The 19,444-nt window shown below is 41.0% G+C and overlaps 1 protein-coding gene across 3 annotated transcripts; it reads left to right on the top strand.

The window, feature by feature from the left end:
* Positions 1 to 1,513: 1,513 nt before the first annotated feature.
* Positions 1,514 to 18,238, top strand: atp8b3 (ATPase phospholipid transporting 8B3). 3 transcript variants are annotated; one of them, XM_058073447.1, is made up of 28 exons: positions 1,514 to 1,766; positions 1,993 to 2,055; positions 3,053 to 3,144; positions 3,217 to 3,330; positions 4,439 to 4,537; positions 5,173 to 5,234; positions 6,247 to 6,319; positions 6,405 to 6,475; positions 6,592 to 6,683; positions 6,751 to 6,909; positions 7,493 to 7,581; positions 8,510 to 8,703; positions 8,775 to 8,983; positions 9,342 to 9,373; positions 9,465 to 9,552; positions 9,821 to 10,009; positions 10,089 to 10,201; positions 10,847 to 11,014; positions 11,138 to 11,249; positions 11,324 to 11,399; positions 11,473 to 11,596; positions 12,598 to 12,784; positions 12,867 to 13,090; positions 13,257 to 13,340; positions 15,502 to 15,726; positions 15,813 to 15,951; positions 16,324 to 16,454; positions 16,530 to 18,238. In XM_058073447.1, exons 2-28 carry the CDS (start codon positions 2,031 to 2,033, stop codon positions 16,677 to 16,679), a joined length of 3,321 nt encoding a protein of 1,106 aa, XP_057929430.1. In that variant the 5' UTR covers positions 1,514 to 1,766; positions 1,993 to 2,030; the 3' UTR covers positions 16,680 to 18,238. The 3 variants fall into 3 exon arrangements, with proteins under 3 accessions (XP_057929430.1, XP_057929429.1, XP_057929431.1); XM_058073446.1 differs by having other exon boundaries at positions 9,465 to 9,621; XM_058073448.1 differs by lacking the exon at positions 3,217 to 3,330 and having other exon boundaries at positions 9,465 to 9,621.
* The last annotated feature ends 1,206 nt before the right edge of the window (positions 18,239 to 19,444 follow it).

The raw sequence follows: 19,444 nt of genomic DNA, 5'->3' as shown, positions 1-19,444 counted from the left end.
TTTTAATAATTCAATAATTACATTTTAGAGTGTTAAATGTGAGAAATGACAAAAAATGCTAACGTACGTATTTTCTCTAAAGAATAAAAGTAATTAAAAGCGAGGTGGGAAGGACTTTAATTCAAGTGTCTTGACAATTTCTTTATTTTGATATTTGAATAAACCATACAAACACATATATTCATTTTGCGTAACTCTTCCCTGATATTTTTTCACTGTACGTTTTTTTTTAGGACAAGTTTCCAGTTGAGCAGTGTCCTGATTTAAAAGCATGGTGAAAGTCACCTACAGGTTACACAGTGTCCCATGCAAACCACACGATGTGTTGTTCACCCACACATTTCTCTGAAGAACCGCATGATGACTTTTTAATGGGGAATATTCTCTTCATGCTCTCGTTTGGTTTGAGCAATGTAGATGTTTATTTCTAAATGTTTATATGTGTAAATGTTATATGTAATTTTTGTATTTTTTTTTTTTGCTTTGAACACTGAACTTGAGATGTCTCTTCTTTCACAGATGTGTACAGATAAACAATACCAGGCCTATAAAAACACCACGGACCATACTATCATCATAAACACAGTTCACACAGACAGTTGAGATAAACTAAGATATGTGTATGAATATGAACACACACATACACATACAGTATATAGGTGTGAGAGGTGTGTGGCAGCCACCTCACTTCACAGCAGAAATGAGACATACAAACCACAAATGGAGGCATAGGCCTTTTCTTGTTACACTGTAGTATCTACTTGTGTCCACTAGGGGACGGTAGATATGCGTGAAGGACACTAGATAGATAGATAGATAGATAGATAGATAGATAGATAGATAGATAGATAGATAGATAGATAGATAGATAGATAGATAGATAGATAGATAGATAGATAGATAGATAGATAGATAGATAGATAGATAGATAGATAGATAGATAGATAGATAGATAGATAGATAGATAGATAGATAGATAGATAGATAGATAGATAGATAGATAGATAGATAGATAGATAGATAGATAGATAGATAGATACATAGATACATAGATACATAGATAGATAGATAGATAGATAGATAGATAGATAGATACATAGATAGATAGATAGATAGATACATAGATACATAGATACATAGATAGATAGATAGATAGATAGATAGATAGATAGATAGATAGATAGATAGATAGATAGATAGATAGATAGATACATAGATAGATACATAGATAGATACATAGATAGATACATAGATAGATACATAGATAGATAGATACATAGAGACAATTTTGAATGTTTGCTTTTAAAGCTTAAGGCACTTTGCAATGCAAACTTGTGTCTGCTTCTACATAAGTGTAAGCTGATACTCCCACAGATGTGATGTGATCCATTGCACACTCCCACAACACTCCCTGAGAAATGGTTCAAATGGTGTTTTTGGAATGTGGGGCCTGCTTTGCTCTAGATAACATTATCTGTGTTGATGCAAAAGCTCAATCCAAGTCCCTCCCTTGCTGTGCTGCCAGGTAAGGTGTATGGGGAGTACAACCATGATACAGGAAACCTCACCTGGGAGCAAAGAGGGAAGGTGGAGTCAGGGACATGTAGCACCAGTCTCGGCAGAGAGAGGGAAGTGGCTAATAGTGTAGCGCATATAATGGAAAAACACATCAACAATGGTTGTAATTGAAGAAAGGTGCTTTGTGAGCAATACGGCATCTGCTTGCCATTCACCATGCTGAGGAGTGCTTGATCCAATCACTGCAGGTAAATTCCCGTCAATTTATGAATTGTCAAATCTGCCGTGGCTAACATGTGGCCTGCATACTGTTTTTCATTTTGCAATGAATATCAGCTCTGTTGGTTGCAGGTGTACAGAATGTTTTGGTTTCTCCCGTCATTTGTAAACCTAATGTGCAGTGTGTGTCGGCATGGTAACACAATGTAAAGAGTTACAATATAACCTGGTAAGCAGCCACATGTCCTTTCACAGCACACACGGTGAACCTTCTACAAAAAGTCATCATTATCATGGCCAAGGAAAATGCAGAATTGGGTATGTTCGCTTTGATCTATTGATTTATGGTGTTCCTATAATATCCTTTCACACAGAGACCCTGGAAAATAGCTGCTCTCGGAGCAATAACAAATGATCTGCCATTTATCTGATTTTACCTTTTGTACAGAAAACATTTTTTGCCTCTTTCTGTGTTGCTGTTCTGTATAAAAGGCACCAACAAGGAAGGTGGATGCAAAGTTGACCCGACCATTTTCCACCTCTTTTCCACAAATATCACACAAAATATCAGCATCTGGGCCATAACAGTATACCTGTAGATCCAGCATTTATCCACCTTTGCGGATACAAACCCAATCAAGTTTTGTTTTGTACAAATTTACTAAGAATCGTCTACCTGGTTACACTATCTGATGCATTATATACAAGTTTCAAACAAACTTTTAACATTTATATATGTCTTTTCCATATGGGCTTCTTTAGCAGCGCTGTCGTCTTGGTAGGCTTTCAAAACAATGTCGTCGCGATGCTGGCATTTTAGGTGGCTAATAACGTAAAGAAGTCCCAAACTCCAGGTTGTTTCCACGTGTGCTCAGTAGAGGTGTGCAGCGTGACACAGAAAAGGAGACCTTGATTTATTCACCTTAGCCCTGTAGCACACACCACAGAACAGGTAATCTCACCTCATTGGAGATTTTTTTATTTATTTAAATAATTGGATTTATCATGCACCCCAATTGAAAACAATTGTCACTGCCCAACAACACATGCAGCGGTGGCAATATCTGTGTCCCACTTTGCTGTGCACAGGAAGATAAAAAATGACAGCTCTAAGATAAGATATGCCTTTAAATTCTAAATCTACTGTTACTTGACTGCAACAAATGTCCTGGATCTCAGTGTAAACTACACATCCCAAAGTGGAAAATTGCTACGCCCTTGTTGTTGCCTTTTATACAGAACATGGCTAAATGATGTTGACAATGACACAAAGTACAGCTGAGTAAAGATGAATTGTGTCAATATGTGGTCTCAGGCCTCACATGGGAGGTGAGGGCCAACCAGCGTCACTACCACAAACACCAGCAGAAGAAATCCTTCCTGTGCTTCCACTGGGGACGATCCTCGGTGAGTGACGCCTCACGTGACGATGATACATTTGTCTTCATATAGTATATACTCAATCTTCCTTGTTGCCAGGACAACCTGGTGCGCAGCTATAAATACTCAGTGCTGACTTTCCTGCCCCTGACACTGTTCGAACAGTTCCAGCAAGCGGCCAATCTCTACTTCCTCTTCATGTTGGTGTTGCAGGTCGGTTGTTGCCCTGTCATCTTCTAACTCAGAAATCACTATGGGACTATTGTTCAAGAGCAGCTTCATATATTAAGAGTCTTGTGATAAGTAAGTAACTAAATAAGGTGACAGCTGTCAGTATGATTATAAACACATGCATCAGATGGGTGGTTTGCAGACACAAAGTCAAAAATAAAGATATAGATAAAAAAGATTTCATATTTTTTGCAAATTGACCCATGACCCATAAAGTCTAATTTCTTTACTGTAGGTTTATGCTGCTTGGAGGCAACGTGTTAATCACTACTGTACTTGGCACCTGGCAAAAACAGCCTGCGTGGGTTTGAAAAGCACTGCTAAACAAAAAGAATATGAAGGCTCCTCTCAACTTCGCCTAAAAACATCTTTATATACTCTGTGGTCTGACAAGACAAAAATTTTACTTTTTGGAAGGTGTGTGTCCCATTACACCTACTGTAACGGTAACGTTGCATTTCAGAAAAAGAAAATCATACCAACAGTAAAATATGGTGGTGGTAGTGTGATGATCTGGGGCCATTTTGCTGCTTCAGAACATGGAAGTATTTTCCACACCACTGTATGTCATCACAATTGTTCACTGACTTGTGTTTTGGTGAGTGCAAGGTTTTTATGTGCCACTATTTTTGTGATTTAACATTATACAGTGGCTGCACGGTGGAAGAGTGTTTACCGTGCAGATCACACACCTTGGTTCGATTCCCCCCTCGGGCATCTCTGTGTGGAGTTTGCATGTTCTCCCCCGTACATGCGTAGGTTTTCTCCTACATTCCAAAAACATGCTAGGTTAATTGGTGAATCCAAATTGTCCATAGGGATGAATGTGAGTGTGAATGGTTGTTTGTCTATATGTGCCCTGTGATTGGCTGGCCACCAGTCCAGGGTGTACCCCGCCTCTTGCCTGAAAACAGCTGGGATAGGCTCCAGCACACCCACGCTCCAGCACGCCCGCGGCCCTCATGCTTACCAAAGGACAATGTGTTTCCAAGAGTGAAACCAGTTGATCCAGTTAAGTATTTGTTAGACTTTGTTTGTTTAGTGCAGTGCTTCATACCTGTGTGTTGGCTTTTGTGCATGTGTTTCCCAGTGTGTTCCTCTCATCTCCTCCATCCCGTGGTACATCTCTATCATGCCTCTGTTCATCATTCTCTCCGTGCGAGGCACAAAGGACCTCATCAATGACAGGGTGAGGCCACTTGCTCCATAGAAGCCCTTGTGCTGGTCCCTGAACGCATGGGCGCAACTTTGGGTATATACCATCTGGGGTGGTTAAAATCTTTGCCTGTCTATTGATTTATCAAATCATTTATATTTCAAGGGGTTATATTGGCTGGATCTGATTTTAGCAGGGGTCATGGCCCCCGTCCCCATGTGCAAATTATACGCTTGCCTGAATGCACCATTCACATTTGCTATAGAAGTCCAAGTATATGAGCACAGTTATGCAGGAGTTTACAGGCTCTTTTTCTCCCCTTCATTGTCCTCATTGACTCCTCGTCCTCTCCTCATTGACTAAACCAGTCATCCCAGTAGCATTAATTCCCTCCCTGCTATCATTAAAGCTTTTGCTCTTAAATGCAAGGGTGATGTTTTGCATGCAGAATTCTCTGGTTAAGTGCATCACTGAGTTATGGTCATTAACAACCCTGGGCTGAAACGCTTGCTTGACCCCTCCCTATTGACTAATCATTTAGCAAGGGTGTAAATCTCCCGGCTGCTCCTTTTGCCTGTCCAACATTTCTCCCTCTGTGTCCATCACTTCCTTTCCTTGTGATTCTCCTCTTCCTTTTCTCCCTCTTCATCTCCTCTTTGGGTTTCCAGGCAAGAAGACGCAGTGACTCTGCGATCAACTCCCGACCCTGCGATATGCTCGTCTCCCAGAGGTGAGGACAAAGACGGAGGGTGATCCTCCCAGGACTCAGCACTTTGAAACAGCCTTCTAATGAAGCTCTAATGAAGTGTGAATGAGTGAAACCATTGATGGTCCCTGCAGTTGTGCATTAGAGTGCAGCACACAGCAAGTCACGGAAAACAAGAAACCAGATGAAGTGATCGCTCAGCACAGTGTTTATTACTTTTAATGTTATTTAATTCAGAGAGTGGTTTAACAGGCTGCACTGAAAACTATATATATATATATATATGTGTGTGTGTGTGTGTGTGTGTGTGTGTGTGAGTGTATATATGTGTGTGTGTATGTATATATATGTGTGTATGTATATATACGTGTGTATGTATATATATATGTGTATATATATATATATGTATAAATATATATGTGTATATATATGTATGTGTGTATATATATATTTACATATAAATGAAGAGAAAAAGTAGCAGAAATCAGTAAATCTCATTGTAGTGTAAATGCTGAGAAACATGCTTTCCCACCACAATAACATATACGATATACAGTGATCCCTGAACTATCCATGATGAGTGAATTTCCTCAGTGCATGATTCCTCATTTATAACTGGAATATTTTCATAGTTAGAGCATAGAAAACCTGTTTATGGCATTCTAAATATGTTTTTAACATTATTGGAGACCTCAAGACATGACCTTGTACCTCATAGTCACCTGTACACTTGGAATACCCGATGTAGTAGCATGTAGCATGGTCTCCCTGTGCATGTGTGGGTACTTCCTTCCACATTCCAAAAAAAAGCATACTAGGTTAAATGGAGACTCCAAATTGTCCATAGGTCCATATTACTGGGGAACTTGTATATACAAAAAGTCTTACAATGAAATACCTCCAGTAGTCTGTGAGAGTTCTAATTTCTGGCTCTTCATACTGTAGCAGTTAGCAGTAATCCTATGTCAGTTTTTATTTTATATGAAGTTATTTTCTCCCATTTGTGCCTCACCGTATGTTTGCTGTCTGTTTTCAGTTTCAGCACAACACAATGGAAGGATTTGTGTGTGGGAGATATTGTACGCATCCGCAAAGACCAAATCATCCCTGTGAGCTTCTCATTTCATAATAATACATATTTCTAAAATACATGACATATACATTACACTATTTATTTGTTACGCTGATTCTCAGGCAGACATCCTGCTCCTGTGCAGTTCAGACCATCACAGTTTATGTTATGTGGAGACAGCTGATATTGACGGGTAAGACTTTAGACCAGTATCGTTTTCTGTTTATGCTAAAATGTAGCAATTGTATGTAAAATATTATGAAAATCATGGTAAACAAATGGTAATATACATTATTTCTACTCATACAGCGAGACTAACCTGAAGTACCGTCAGGCTCTCAGTGAAACACACCATGTCTTGACCTCTGACCCTGCAGAAGCGACACTTGCTAATTTTGATGGTTGCAGAATATTCCCACAATTATATCATTTAAAAACAGGGGGGAAAGTTTGATTTTGATTTCCTAGGTGTCATTTTCTGCGAGGAGCCCAGCGATCACTTGTACACCTTCAGAGGACAGCTGCACTGGCAGGGACAATGTCTCCTACTGGACTATGAGCATATTCTGTTGAGAGGGACTGTGCTACGGAACACCCTGTTTGCTTACGGCGTGGTCATATATACAGGTAAATGTATCCAAATGTCACATCACAGGACACAACATTAGGTACACCTTAATCCAGGACAAGAGCAATATGTCCTTAGTTCACCTCCACTTCCTTCAAAGGCAAATTTTATGAAGTTGAATACATTACCCTGCTAATTATGTGGCCAGCTCTGAAATGCCGGTCATCTACACGTCTCCGAGAGCGTACACCTCTCCAGTCTTTTAAAGTGATCATTGATCGGATATTACTAGACTGATGCAGAGGTGTCATGGATCGCTCTCTGCAATGACCCTTTCACTTGTGGTAACGTGGATCTATATGTCAAAATCTTCAAGAGATGGCTTTTACACCATATATCACACACGCTACACCTCAATATGACCCAGCTGCGTTGTAAAAATAACTGCAATCCAGAACGCCCACAGTGGCTGCTTTGAGCCCCGCAGCCAAAAGGGGGGCCAAAATATACTCATATCAACAGTCCTTAACTAGCCAAGTCCCCCATACATCTTTGGCCCAATAAGACAACTTATCTTATTTGAGTTGTCTTTGAAAACTACCGTCTTATGTTTGTGTCAATGCGGTTATTCTCTCCGCTCAGGCGCTGACACAAAGATCCTGAGGAACTGCGGGAAACTGCGGGTGAAGGCAAGTCGGCTGGGAAAACTTCTCAACAGGGCAGTGATAGGGGTGAGTAATGCACAATATTATGTAAATTCTATTGAGGTACGTATGTATAACAACTTACTACGTATTATATGCCATATAGTCCCTGTGCCTGGTTTGCATTGTCAGCAGTAAGTCATACCTGTTTCCAATGAATGTTGGCCTCCGCCATGGCTGCCCTTTGTCACCAATTCTTCATAATATTCATGGACAAAATTTTTCTAAGCGTACCTAAGGGAGGCCAGTTAGGGGGCCTGAGGATCTCATCTCTGATATTTGCAGACAATGTGGTCCTGATGATCTATGTTTCCAACCTCACCTATGGTCATGAGCTTCGGGTTGTGACCAAAAGAACGAGATTGCGGATACAAGTGGCCGAAATGAATTTCCTCCGTAGGGTGGCTGGACTCACCCTAAGAGATAGGGTGAGGAGCTCAGTCATTCGGTAGGGGCTCAGAGTAGAGTCGCTGTTCCTTCACATTGAGAGGAGCCAGTATCTAGTCCAGATACCTCCCGGACGCCTTCCCGGTGAGGTATTCTGGGCATGCCCAGCTGGGAGAAGGCCTTCGGCAGACATAGGACATGCTGGAGGAATTATGTTTCACAGATGGCCTAGGAACGCCTTGGTATTCTCCTGGTGGAGCTGGAGGAGGGGGCCAGGCACAGGGCTGGATTTCCCTACTGAGGCTGCTGCCCCCGCGACCCGGATAAGCAGAGGATAATGGAATAGAATTTATTATTTACTTTTTACTCTACTAAACTGGGTAATTTGTGTGTAAAGGTGACTATAGGGATCTTGGTTCATGTCTAGGGGACTCTAATAATGTTAAAAACATATTTAGAAGATCGTAGACACATTTTCTACTTCGTGGAAATTTATAATGGTTGGGACCAATTAAACATGGTGAGGGACTACTATACATCTAATGAAGTGTCTGTTTGGGCTCCTCAGATAGTTGTGACTTTGCTCCTGACTGGACTTCTTCTGGCCATCGGCAGTGGTGTGTTCGCGAGCCGGGTCATGACCCACACAGAGGTTCTGTCTTCTCTGGTTATCAATGGCAACCCGGCCTACAATGGCTTTCTAGTCTTCTGGAGCTACATGATCCTGCTCAGCCCGGCTATGCCACTTGCACTCTTCATCACGTTAGTTGGAATTTGTGGTAGGTAGCCCAGATGTCACGTTGTTGATTGTGTGTTTGTGTGTATGTGTCCAGGTTTGAGATGATCCACACGATCCATAGCAAGTTTATCGGTTGGGATTTGGAGATGTACTGGCCTGAGACAGACCGCCCAGCACAAGCCCGCAACACCTCCTTATGTGAGGAGCTGGGCCAGGTGGAATACCTGTTGAGTGACAAGACTGGGACCCTGACCCAAAATCGTCTGCTCTTCCGTCAGTGCTGCATAGCTGGGGAGATTTATGGTAGATTTCATTTTTTCCCCACATTTCACTCATAAGTTAATTTGTGAAAATATCCTGTTTTAGCATCTTTTGCATTCCTCTCAGGTTGGACGAACCTTACAGTAAATGCACTATTTTTTAGAAAAGTTTTTATTTTAAATTGAATTTAATGTTTTATATTAATTTTCATTTTATATTTTATCTGTGTAGTCACAAGACAAAAAATATATTCTGAGTACATTTATAAAATTATGTCTTAAAGTTGTTTTCAATATAGTTTTACGTTTTGTTTATTTAAAAAACATAAAACACAGAACTGAAGCAGTGGGAGACCATACAATAATACATACAACAATGATTGTCTTTTCACCTCCAACAGGTGATGCATCAGTAAGGGCCAAGGACACAGAGGTACCACATGGTCACGTCCTTCCTCTTTACAGCATGATACCATCTACTGTATGTGTGTCTGTCAGTTATACTTTTCCATACATACATGTAGCCTATGGACCTGAGCTGGAATCCTTTCTCACGTGGAGGTCTGTTCATGTGGGCTCCTACCCTGGTGGGGCGTCTCCGAGCACAGCAGTGTGAGACCATAAGACAATTCTTCACAGCGCTGACTGTGTGTCATACTGTCATGGCTGAATGGAAGGAGGGTGAGAAGTTGCTGTTATTGAATATGAAAACACGGAACAGCTCTTTGCTTGTGTACTCCTAGACCAGTGACTCCCAAAGTGGGGTGCGTCAATTGCCAAAATATGTTTTTTAAGTGTGCAGGAGTTGGGCGTTCATGGCTTCAGATCAAGTATCTGAAGGAGTGCATGACTGTAAAAAGTTTGGAAACCACTGTCCTAGACGTTCCAGTTTACCAAGTGGCATCTCCAGACGAGGAAGCTCTTGTTGGTGCTGCCAGGGAGTTAGGCTGGGTCTTCCTGTCCAGAACCAGAGACGCCATCGTCGTCTCCGAGCTGGGAGTGACTCGTCATTATAAGCTGCTTGCATTACTTGACTTCACCAGCCAGAGGAGGCGGATGTCTGTACTGGGTGAGGACCAGGAGCCAGCCATGTTTTATCATGTCTACATTTTCAGTTGATCTTCATACTGCTTTTGTTCCCAATCCAGTCCAGGAACCAGAGGGCGGTTTAAAACTTTACTGCAAGGGAGCTGATATAGTGATACTGGAGAGGCTACAAAAGGATTGTCCACATCAGGAGATGACTGAACAAGCCTTGGAGGTGATCGGGATCTCCTTCTTTGTACATACGCTCATAGGACACAGCATTATACATTTATTTAACTCTGGGGTAATAATGTTGTAATATTATGTGGGAAAAATAAAGACATTTAATAGCATATAGTTAAAATATTAAAGAAAAAATTTGTTATTTGTTAATCTTATTTTATGAGAAACAAAACAACAAATAATTGGAAATACAGTTGTGGGAAAGGTTATAATATTGTAAATGTTGTAGTAATAGATGTAAGTCAAAATATTACAAGAAGAATATTTACAGGAAGAAAAAAACAATATAAAAGAAAAACAGCTGCAATTTTACAAGATTTGAAATTTGAATGAAATTAATTGAAATTAATTGAAGTTAAAGAAAAAAATATGTTTTTTGTAAGGTCGTAATATTATGTGAAATCAAACAGTGTAAAGTTATAATTTTTTGAAAATTAGTTTGGGGAAAGCACCCGTGCAAGCATGGGTTTTTCGCCGGGTACTCAATGGACAGTTTCCACCTGGTATGATTATCAAATTGTGTGATAGCTATCAGTAGTAATAATAGTGCTGTTACAGTTCTTGTGCATTGATACCGATCACATCTAAAAGGGCATGGTTGATGAGTCAGCACTGAGTGCTGCGAGTTTTCTTCCAGCTGTTTTCCCAGGCCTGTCTGAGGACTTTGTGTATCGCGGTTCGATCAGTTGCTGAAGCATCCTGGGAGCAGTGGCGTATAACTCTGGCCAGGGCTGTTGCCATGGCGAACTGTGACCGTGACGCTCTGCTGGAGAAGCTTTATGATGAGATGGAGCAAGAGCTGCAGGTACGAGCTTCAAACATGCAAGGTGGTGGGAGGAGCAATTGTATTGATTATACAACGCATGTTTGTGTCATTGTCATTGCCTAGGCTGAGTGCACCTTAAAGCTTAACTGTTATGATTTGTAGCTTCTGGGAGTTACAGGCATAGAGGACCGACTCCAAGAGGGCGTTCCAGAGACGATTGCTATGCTTGCACAGGCTGGGATTAAAGTATGGGTGCTAACCGGGGACAAAAAAGGTATTGCGAAACACTGATACATTATAGACATGGGCAGTATTTTTCTAATTTATTTTGTGTTTCTGGCTTTGTAGAGACAGCAGTCAACATTGGCTATTCTTGTAAACTACTGGATCCTGATACAAGATTAATAGAATGGCAGGAGTTGAGGTTATCATTGTTGGAAAATATGTTGGGTAAATAATGGCATCATATAACTGATGTTTGTTTGCCTTACCCACAGACACATCCTGCAGTCCCCAGACCCCGAAGTTAGTTTCCAAAAGACCCAAGAGGCTCAGCTGTGGGCTGTTGAAAAGGACAAAGCCAGAGCAAAGACAGCGATGGTCCTGACTGGTCCTGAACTGGTAAACACTTTGATAGAGTATCTCATCAAAAGTACACCCCTCAAATCACAGCAACCGTTTTATTATACTGTATCTTCTAAACAGACAATACTATACTGTAGAAAGTGAACCTGGATATACTTTAGAATAGTCAGTAGTCAGATTTACGATCCACTGAAAATCACCTCAGAGTGAACACTGTGTTCTAATGTCAATATTTAGTGTGAGCACCATTGTTATTGTTGTTTACTGCCTTAACACTTTTGGGCATGAAATTCACCAGAGCTGCACGGCAGGTTGTTACAGGTTGGAATACATGATGACATCGCTAGTGAACATTAGACAGCTTGTGCTTGTGCATTGCTCTTCCTACTTGTTGAGGTTGCATGACAGATGCTAATTGGGTTCAGGTCTGGAGGCTACCTACTGTATGACATTTATCTTCATCTTTCTTAACATGGCATCTTGGAGGTGTGTTTTGACTTGTTTAGACTTCATGGTGGAAAACTGCCTTGTAGCCCAATTTTGGCCTCACAATGTCACAGTACATGTGACCACTGAGTGACCACTAATTGAGCTGTCGCACTCATGCAGCCACAGACTATGATGCTACATAGGCATGCTTGACTGTAACAGAACACAATTACCTTTCTGATCACTTCTATGCATCCATTTTCCTTCGCTTATCTGGGTCTGGGTCGCGGGGGCAGCAGCCTCAGTAGGGAAGCCCAGACTTCCTGGTCCTCGGCCAACTCCTGCAGCTCGACCAGGAGGACACCAAGGTGTTCCCAGGCTAACCGTGAGACATAATCACTCCAGCATGTCCTAGGTCTGCCCCTGGGCCTTCTCCCGACTGCATGCCAAGACCACCTCAACTTTCTGATCACTCGTGCCAGCTATTTAGACTATGGTTGTGTGTTGACTCATTTTCAGTCAATAGTTAATATATACAGCTATACAAGAGGTGCACTGATCTACTGTAATCCCTTACATTTTACAATATAAAGGACATTTCTCTTCAGACAGAGTTTGACCAGCAACCACAATGGGGGTCCACGTTCATGAGCCTGGCCAAACAGTGTCAGTCAGTGTTGTGTTGCCGGGTGACACCTGGACAGAAGGCCAACATTGTCACTTTGGTCCGGAACCACACCAGATCAATTACACTGTCCATCGGAGATGGCACCAATGATGTCAACATGATCAAGAGTACGTAGACGTGAATGCTGCAAAATCTGCTTATACTGGTCCTGGTACTGAACCCTGTTGTATTTGTATTCCCCAACATTAGCAGCTCACGTTGGTGTGGGTTTGACAGGAGTGGAGGGAGGCCAAGCTGTGCAAAACGCAGACTTTGCCTTGTCCCAGTTCAGGTTCTTGCAGAGGCTACTGCTGATCCATGGGCGCTGGTCTTATCGACGCATCTCCCTCTTCTTGCGTTACTTCTTGTTTAAGACCTGTAGCTTTGCGCTTGTGCACGTATGGTTTGGCATCTTCAACGGCTTCAGTGCTCAGGTAGGACATGCAATGCTATGAAGATTAAACTGCGACAAATGTCCTTAACCATAACTTAACATTTCCGGGGTAAATGTTTGAAGGCCACCAACAACCATAATCACTGTTCCTACGTGTTATACTAAAAATGATTTTTTTATCCCTTTCCCTCCTTTCTCCCTTGCAGTCATTATATGAGACATGGTTTATTGGTTTGTACACAGTCTTCTACACCGGATCCCAGGTTCTGTTAGTGGCCTTCTTTGAAAAGGTGAGCAATGCTTTCCAGCAATACACAATGATAATAGGGCCGCACAGTGGCCTACTGGTTAGCATGTTGGCCACACCCTGTGTTTGACTGGCGGCCAGCTCAGGGTGTACCTCGCCTCTCACCCGAAGTCAGCTGAGATAGGCTCCAGCATATACTCTGTGACCCTGGTGAGAATAAGCACCATAGAAGATGGATGGATAATAATGATCTTGATCATTATAATAATAATAATAATACTGCGTCAATATATATGAAAATACATTATTATTAATTCCTATTCTATGTCGCTTATCCCCACCAGGGTCGCAGGTATGCTGGGGCCTATCCCAGCTGACTTTGGGTGAGAGGCACGGTACACCCTGGACTGGTTGATTATTTATAATAATATAATTCAGTGAAATATAATATTGATTGGAATACTTTGCATAATTACATTTTTTGCTACAGTAATAATTATCATTATTCATATTTAATCATAATTTGTATTTATTTATTCTAACAATCATGGAGCCTTTTGGGGGGGGGTATGAAAATAAAATAGTAATACAATTAAAAATAAGTTTAAATCATATTATTTGAATATATTTTCCATGTTCATGCTGGGAGACCAAAATTGTATTCAACACAAGAGAAGCTTCAGGTACACAGAGGGGAAAATCATCTGATTGAAAAATTAAGTTATAAAAGAAGTAAACTAAACACCTACAATTGGTGACCAGTGCAATGTGTACCTCTTGCCCGACATCAGCTGGGATAGACTCCAGTATGCCCCCGCAACCCTAATGAGGATAAGAGGCATAGAACATGAATGGATGGATAAACACAAAGCAAACTGAAACGCTTTACAAGCAGCAAAAGTAATAAAACAAATGAAATCTTCCAAGAACAACTCCAAACCCCCACCCCCTGTCACTGCAGACACTTGGTATGGTCCATTTAGCTCCTCTTGTATATAAGTCTACAGCTCTGGCTTGCAAGCTTTTGACTCTCATCCTAGCCATATGGATATGTCAGAGAAGCAAGCAAAGCAACTCCAATTTCACGGTAAAACCATTCTAAATGTTTCAGTGTGTGTTCAGTTATAAAATAGCTAGAAATAAAGCTATTTTGCTCGCAAGTTAATGCTAATCTTGGTAAGTAATTGTTTGACTGATGAAGTTGGGGCACTATGGTTTGAGTGGGTTCATTTGCATCTTAACATTTACTTTGTCATTATATTTATTATGTTATCTTTATTATGAATTTATTTGGACCTGAATACTGCTATATTCCACCTTGGCCACCACTCTCTGATGTTACCAACTTGATTTGCAAGGTGAGGATTATATGGTAAGCATTTTATACATTGAGCTGCCCAGCTAGCTAGCTAGCATTAGCTGTAGCTGTGCTATTAACTGGCATCGAGTTAGCATACCATTTTGATATAATTATCCGCATTAGCAGTAGTTGTAATTACTTTTAACTGTAGCTGTCTGTTAGCTAACGTGTTCACTGTTGTTGGTAGTCGTCTTGTACTCGCTAACTAGTTAACACTAGCACTTTCTATAGCTGCCTGCTAACATTACATACCTAAGCTGTAACTGTTATGGACACTTAGCCTTAGCTAGTCGTGCTGTAGCTTTGTATTCACTGTGTCTCTTCTGATGGTTTTCTGTTTTGTTATGGCTAATATTACAAGCTTGAAACTAGCTTTAACATTTATGTATCTGATTTAGTTTTTAGCTAAAATCCATGTTAACTATATAGCTTGAATTATTAGCTTCTTGCCAATTAGACAGTCATTCGTTGGCCTTCAGTCATCTGTAACACAATACCAATTAGTTTTTTTGTTATAGTTAGCATTAGTAGCCTTATCATTCGCTGACATTTGTGTTTTGTTTATACATTGTGTTTTTATAATTGGCACCGTTCATATGTTACATTGAAAATTATCGGTTTGCATTGTGTAATGGAGTATAGTTTGGTAATATGAACGTACTATGTACTGCTACTAAGCAACCATCCATCCATCCATCCATCCATCTTCTATGCTGCTTATCTTCACTAGGGTCTATGCTGGAGCCTATCCCAGCTGAGTTTTGAGTGAGAGGCGGGGTATGTAATAAGACTAAAGACTCGGTTGCAGGTACAGCTTTCAGTTACTTCAAGTTCTTTGTTCCAGGATGTGAGTGCTGAAAACAGCCTAAAATGGCCAGAGATCTACAAATCTGGACAGAGGCAGGAGCTTTTCAGTCCTCTGGTCATATTTGCCTCTCTAGTTTATGCCGTCTACGCTTCATTTGTTTTCTTCTTCATCCCATGTGGAGTTTATTTCAACACGGCTTTTGACTACCAGACCATGGCAGTCACTGTGTCCATGGCAGCAACATTTACTGCCACCATTGAGGTCAGACTAACACACAATGCTATTTTACCTAAAGAATCTGTTATTTTTGGTCGGCCTAATGATTGTTTCTGTGTTTATTAATCCAGAGTGTGTTGATGAGTAGGCACTGGACAAAGTACAACATTGGAGCCGTGTGCTATTCTCTGCTCATGTTCTTTACCTGCACCAAGATCACACAAAGCAAGTTCCTGTTTGAGCAAGCACCTCTGGACTACCTGTTTTTCGGTACAGTTCTTAGTCATTCTTGAATAAAATTGTCCAGTGGTTTTTAGGCACTGCTGTGCTGAGGCACTACACAAGTGAAGGTTAGTCAAAATTGCAACAAGCAACATTGCTCAATTTAAGAAGCCATTTCTGCAAATGTGGTGCCTCATGTAGTTAATACCAAAAATGAACAGAGCTGTGATCTTAGAACCTCGTGCAAATGTGGTGCCTCATGTAGTTAATACCAAAAATGAACAGAGCTGTGATCTTAGAACCGAGGTAGTGATCAGTTGCACAAAAGACTCATTTATTGATGACAAATGGCACTTTTAATAAGTAAAGAACTACTCTTGAATGACTGCATGGTTATACTGTGTGTTGGCCTTTGATCAGGCGCGTCCGATGAGGCCTTCAGTGATCCAGTCGTATGGCTCACAGCTCTGCTCACAGCTTGGACAGCTGTGTTGCCTTCAGTGACTTTCCAGGCAGTCTGTGTCATACGCCCCAACCCTGACAAACATAGGGTAAAAAAATTGTTTTACATTTATTTACATAAATGGCTAGTAGCCAATGATCTCTTACCTGATTGTGTGATGCAGGTCCACAGCAGGACTACTCAGCCGGTAGAACTGAAATCAAAATTGAAAAGAGGATCCTCTCTCCGCCGTTCCTCATTTGCTGTTTCTCAAGGACCCGTGCCTGAACGCCTCATCTCCTCAGGCATTCGAAACACAGTCATGGATACATAGTCATAGGCTTAAAGCCAAAAAGGGCCTACACAATGAACTTGTGATGAACTTGTTACTCACAAGAAGAAATGAAGACAAATATTTCAACCATTTTGAGCAACAGTTTGCCTATAGAACTTGCATGCATTGCCATCTGTTTAAAAATACTGTCTTTTGTCAGCATTGTACAGGCATCCCTCGCTACATCATAGTTCGAACATCACTCCGTCACTCTTATTGCAGTTTTTCAAACATTAATTAATGGCTGCTCTTTTGTGGTTGACTATGGGGTAATATTAGTCAGAATATATGCATGTTTAAGCACATTACATATATTCTTTGACAATTAAGCATCACTAAGCACAAAAATGGCTAAATGTAGAACCAATTAAGTGTGATAAACAAGAGATTGCTGTACTCCTTTATTCATATTGAGTAATAAGGCCACACTCAAGTCCGGCATAGGTGTAATAATCCAGTTTTGATTCCAACTTGAGTCTGTGATATTCAGTCCAGCTCAACACATACTTTTGAGCCATTTTGAGGCAAATTGTTAAAACTATACTTGTATAAATGCAATATTATGGCCCTCCATACTATCCCTAAAATATTTTTCCTGTGTCATTGTTCTGTGTGACCAACACAGACCTGTGAAGTTGCCTCGTCCTGTTGTGTTGAAAGTAATTACTAAGTACTTTTAATGTCACACCAGACACTGTCACTGCCCTCATCTTAATTACGCCATCGTGGGATGCTGCGTGTTGTGTGAATGCACATTTCTGTTAATCCGTAATAGCTGGATTCTGTGTGAAATGCACAATAAATTGGCTTCAATGCGCCAGTTTTGCCAGGTGTATGTGAAAGAGACTTTTATTGTTTATGAAACTAATTACCAGATTCACCCGAATGTAAGACTATTCCATATAAGACAACCACTCTTTTTCCAGACCTATTTTTTGTTCAATGTTGGTGAATAACTGATAGTTGGCCCACTGTGATGACTTTCCTTCATTGATTACGATTAACTTAAAATTAGCTTTATAACTAGTCCTTTGTTGTTTGTTAACTTGCACTACTAACAACCTAACAACCCTTGACACACTGTGTGTGTGTGTGTGTGTGTGTGTGTGTGTGTGTGTGTGTGTGTGTGTGCATGTGCGTGAATGACTGAAAGAAAAGCTCTGACTTGCTTCAGGAGAATGAATTTTAAACCTGTTAACCCCACAACCACCACCACTAAAAATATATATATTTGTGTCAATACAGTAGATATTTCATTACATTCTTGTAATTCTGGCTTTTCTCAAAGTTGACTGTCTTCTTAAAACCAACTCTTTCCGCCTTTTGCTGAGGTCAGAGGGCATTCCTCTAACATCAATACAAGCACAACAAACCACAAAAAAAGTTTTTTGTGTTTTTACAATTGTTTTATTTTGTTAATTTATTTCAAAACACGCAATTTTTACCCATGTTATCCTTTGTCAGATTTTATTTTTCTGTAACAGTTATTACTCAGATTTTTTTCCATTCATTTCTAAAAAGTCTCAGCTAGAGTGGAACTAAAAAGTCTTCCACAGGCTCTCCGGCTTCTGCAGTGGGTGGAGGTAGAGGAGGGAGAGAGAGAGGGGTGGGGGAAGGCTTTCTGAGCAGATGCTGCGCGTGGGCATATCCCTCGTCTATGGTTGATGTTGTCTGTTTGTGCAAGTGCACAAGGTGGCTGCTATATATAATATATCTCATGACCTGTAGAGCAGGCCTGGAGAGCTGAACATTGCCTTGGTTGCTTTGCTAGCCAGATTGTCATACCTCTGATTTCATCTTTGGTTTCAAAAGGCAGACGTCACCTTCTTTCTATCCATGCATGCATGTGTGTCTGTGTGTGTCTGTCAGTGCAATACAAGCCACAATCTCCAGACGACTTTGTAAACGTAAGAGTGCAATGTAAGCGTCTTTGCTTTGATTGTGGCCCTTCCTTGGCGCTTAGGGGGGTACGTTTTGCAAAGACAATCAAACATTGCCATACAATGGTAACTCTTTTTTTTTTTGGTGGCAGTGGCATTTGTGTGCATGGGTGTCCGTGTCAGCAGCCTGGCGCATCATCTCCCCCCCGGCCACTCGCTACTTTAACCCTGAGTGGATAGGGGGCGCTCTGCTACCTACGCTGAACAAATGTAGGCTGTTCATGGACGTCAAAATGAGGGAGATGGGGAGGGTTCTATACACTCTGACCCAGCAGCAACGATTAATTTTGGGAAGGGTCAGGTGTTTGCATAGTTTTGTGTGCAAAAGCCACCAACTGCAGCCTTTTTTTGTTTTGTTTTTTTTCAGCAGAAAGTGGTGGTGGGTGATTGGATGCATCTTTGTACCACAGCACTACTGCAGTGCACTATGTTGTGTGTAGAAAGGAGTGGTGGTTTTTATTTATACAGCCCTCAAATTTCACCAATCATTTTATTACAGTATATCTTCCCAAGTGACAATACCGTAGACCTGAAACTTTGATATATTTTTAGATTAGTCAGATTAGTCGCTTGTAGAGCAGTAAAGATTTACGATCCACAGTAAATGACATGCCACACAGCCAATATTGTCGAAATAGCTGACAAAACAAATGACTTGCAAGACGTGGCTTGCCTACAGTCAAGCATAGTGGTGGTATTGTCATGAACTGGTGCCGCACGAGTGCTAGAGAGCTGTGGTTTATTTGCTGAGGTAGGTGAAGGTGATGGAGTGGCCATGTATGTCTCATCCAAGCCTGTACACAGTTAAGCACCTTTGGGGGAATC

Source organism: Doryrhamphus excisus, chromosome 5 (assembly GCF_030265055.1).
Source record: "Doryrhamphus excisus isolate RoL2022-K1 chromosome 5, RoL_Dexc_1.0, whole genome shotgun sequence".
Taxonomy (NCBI): Eukaryota; Metazoa; Chordata; class Actinopteri; order Syngnathiformes; family Syngnathidae; genus Doryrhamphus; species Doryrhamphus excisus.
This window is presented reverse-complemented; position numbering and strand designations above follow the sequence as displayed.

Bases quoted from the DNA above. Each gene is read 5' to 3' on its own strand.
- atp8b3 (XM_058073446.1), top strand. From the start codon at position 2,031: ATGGCCAAGGAAAATGCAGAATTGG. The intron at 8,984-9,341 runs GTAGATTTCATT...CACCTCCAACAG, and splicing joins CATAGCTGGGGAGATTTATG to GTGATGCATCAGTAAGGGCC. The intron at 15,952-16,323 runs GTACAGTTCTTA...GCCTTTGATCAG, and splicing joins TCTGGACTACCTGTTTTTCG to GCGCGTCCGATGAGGCCTTC.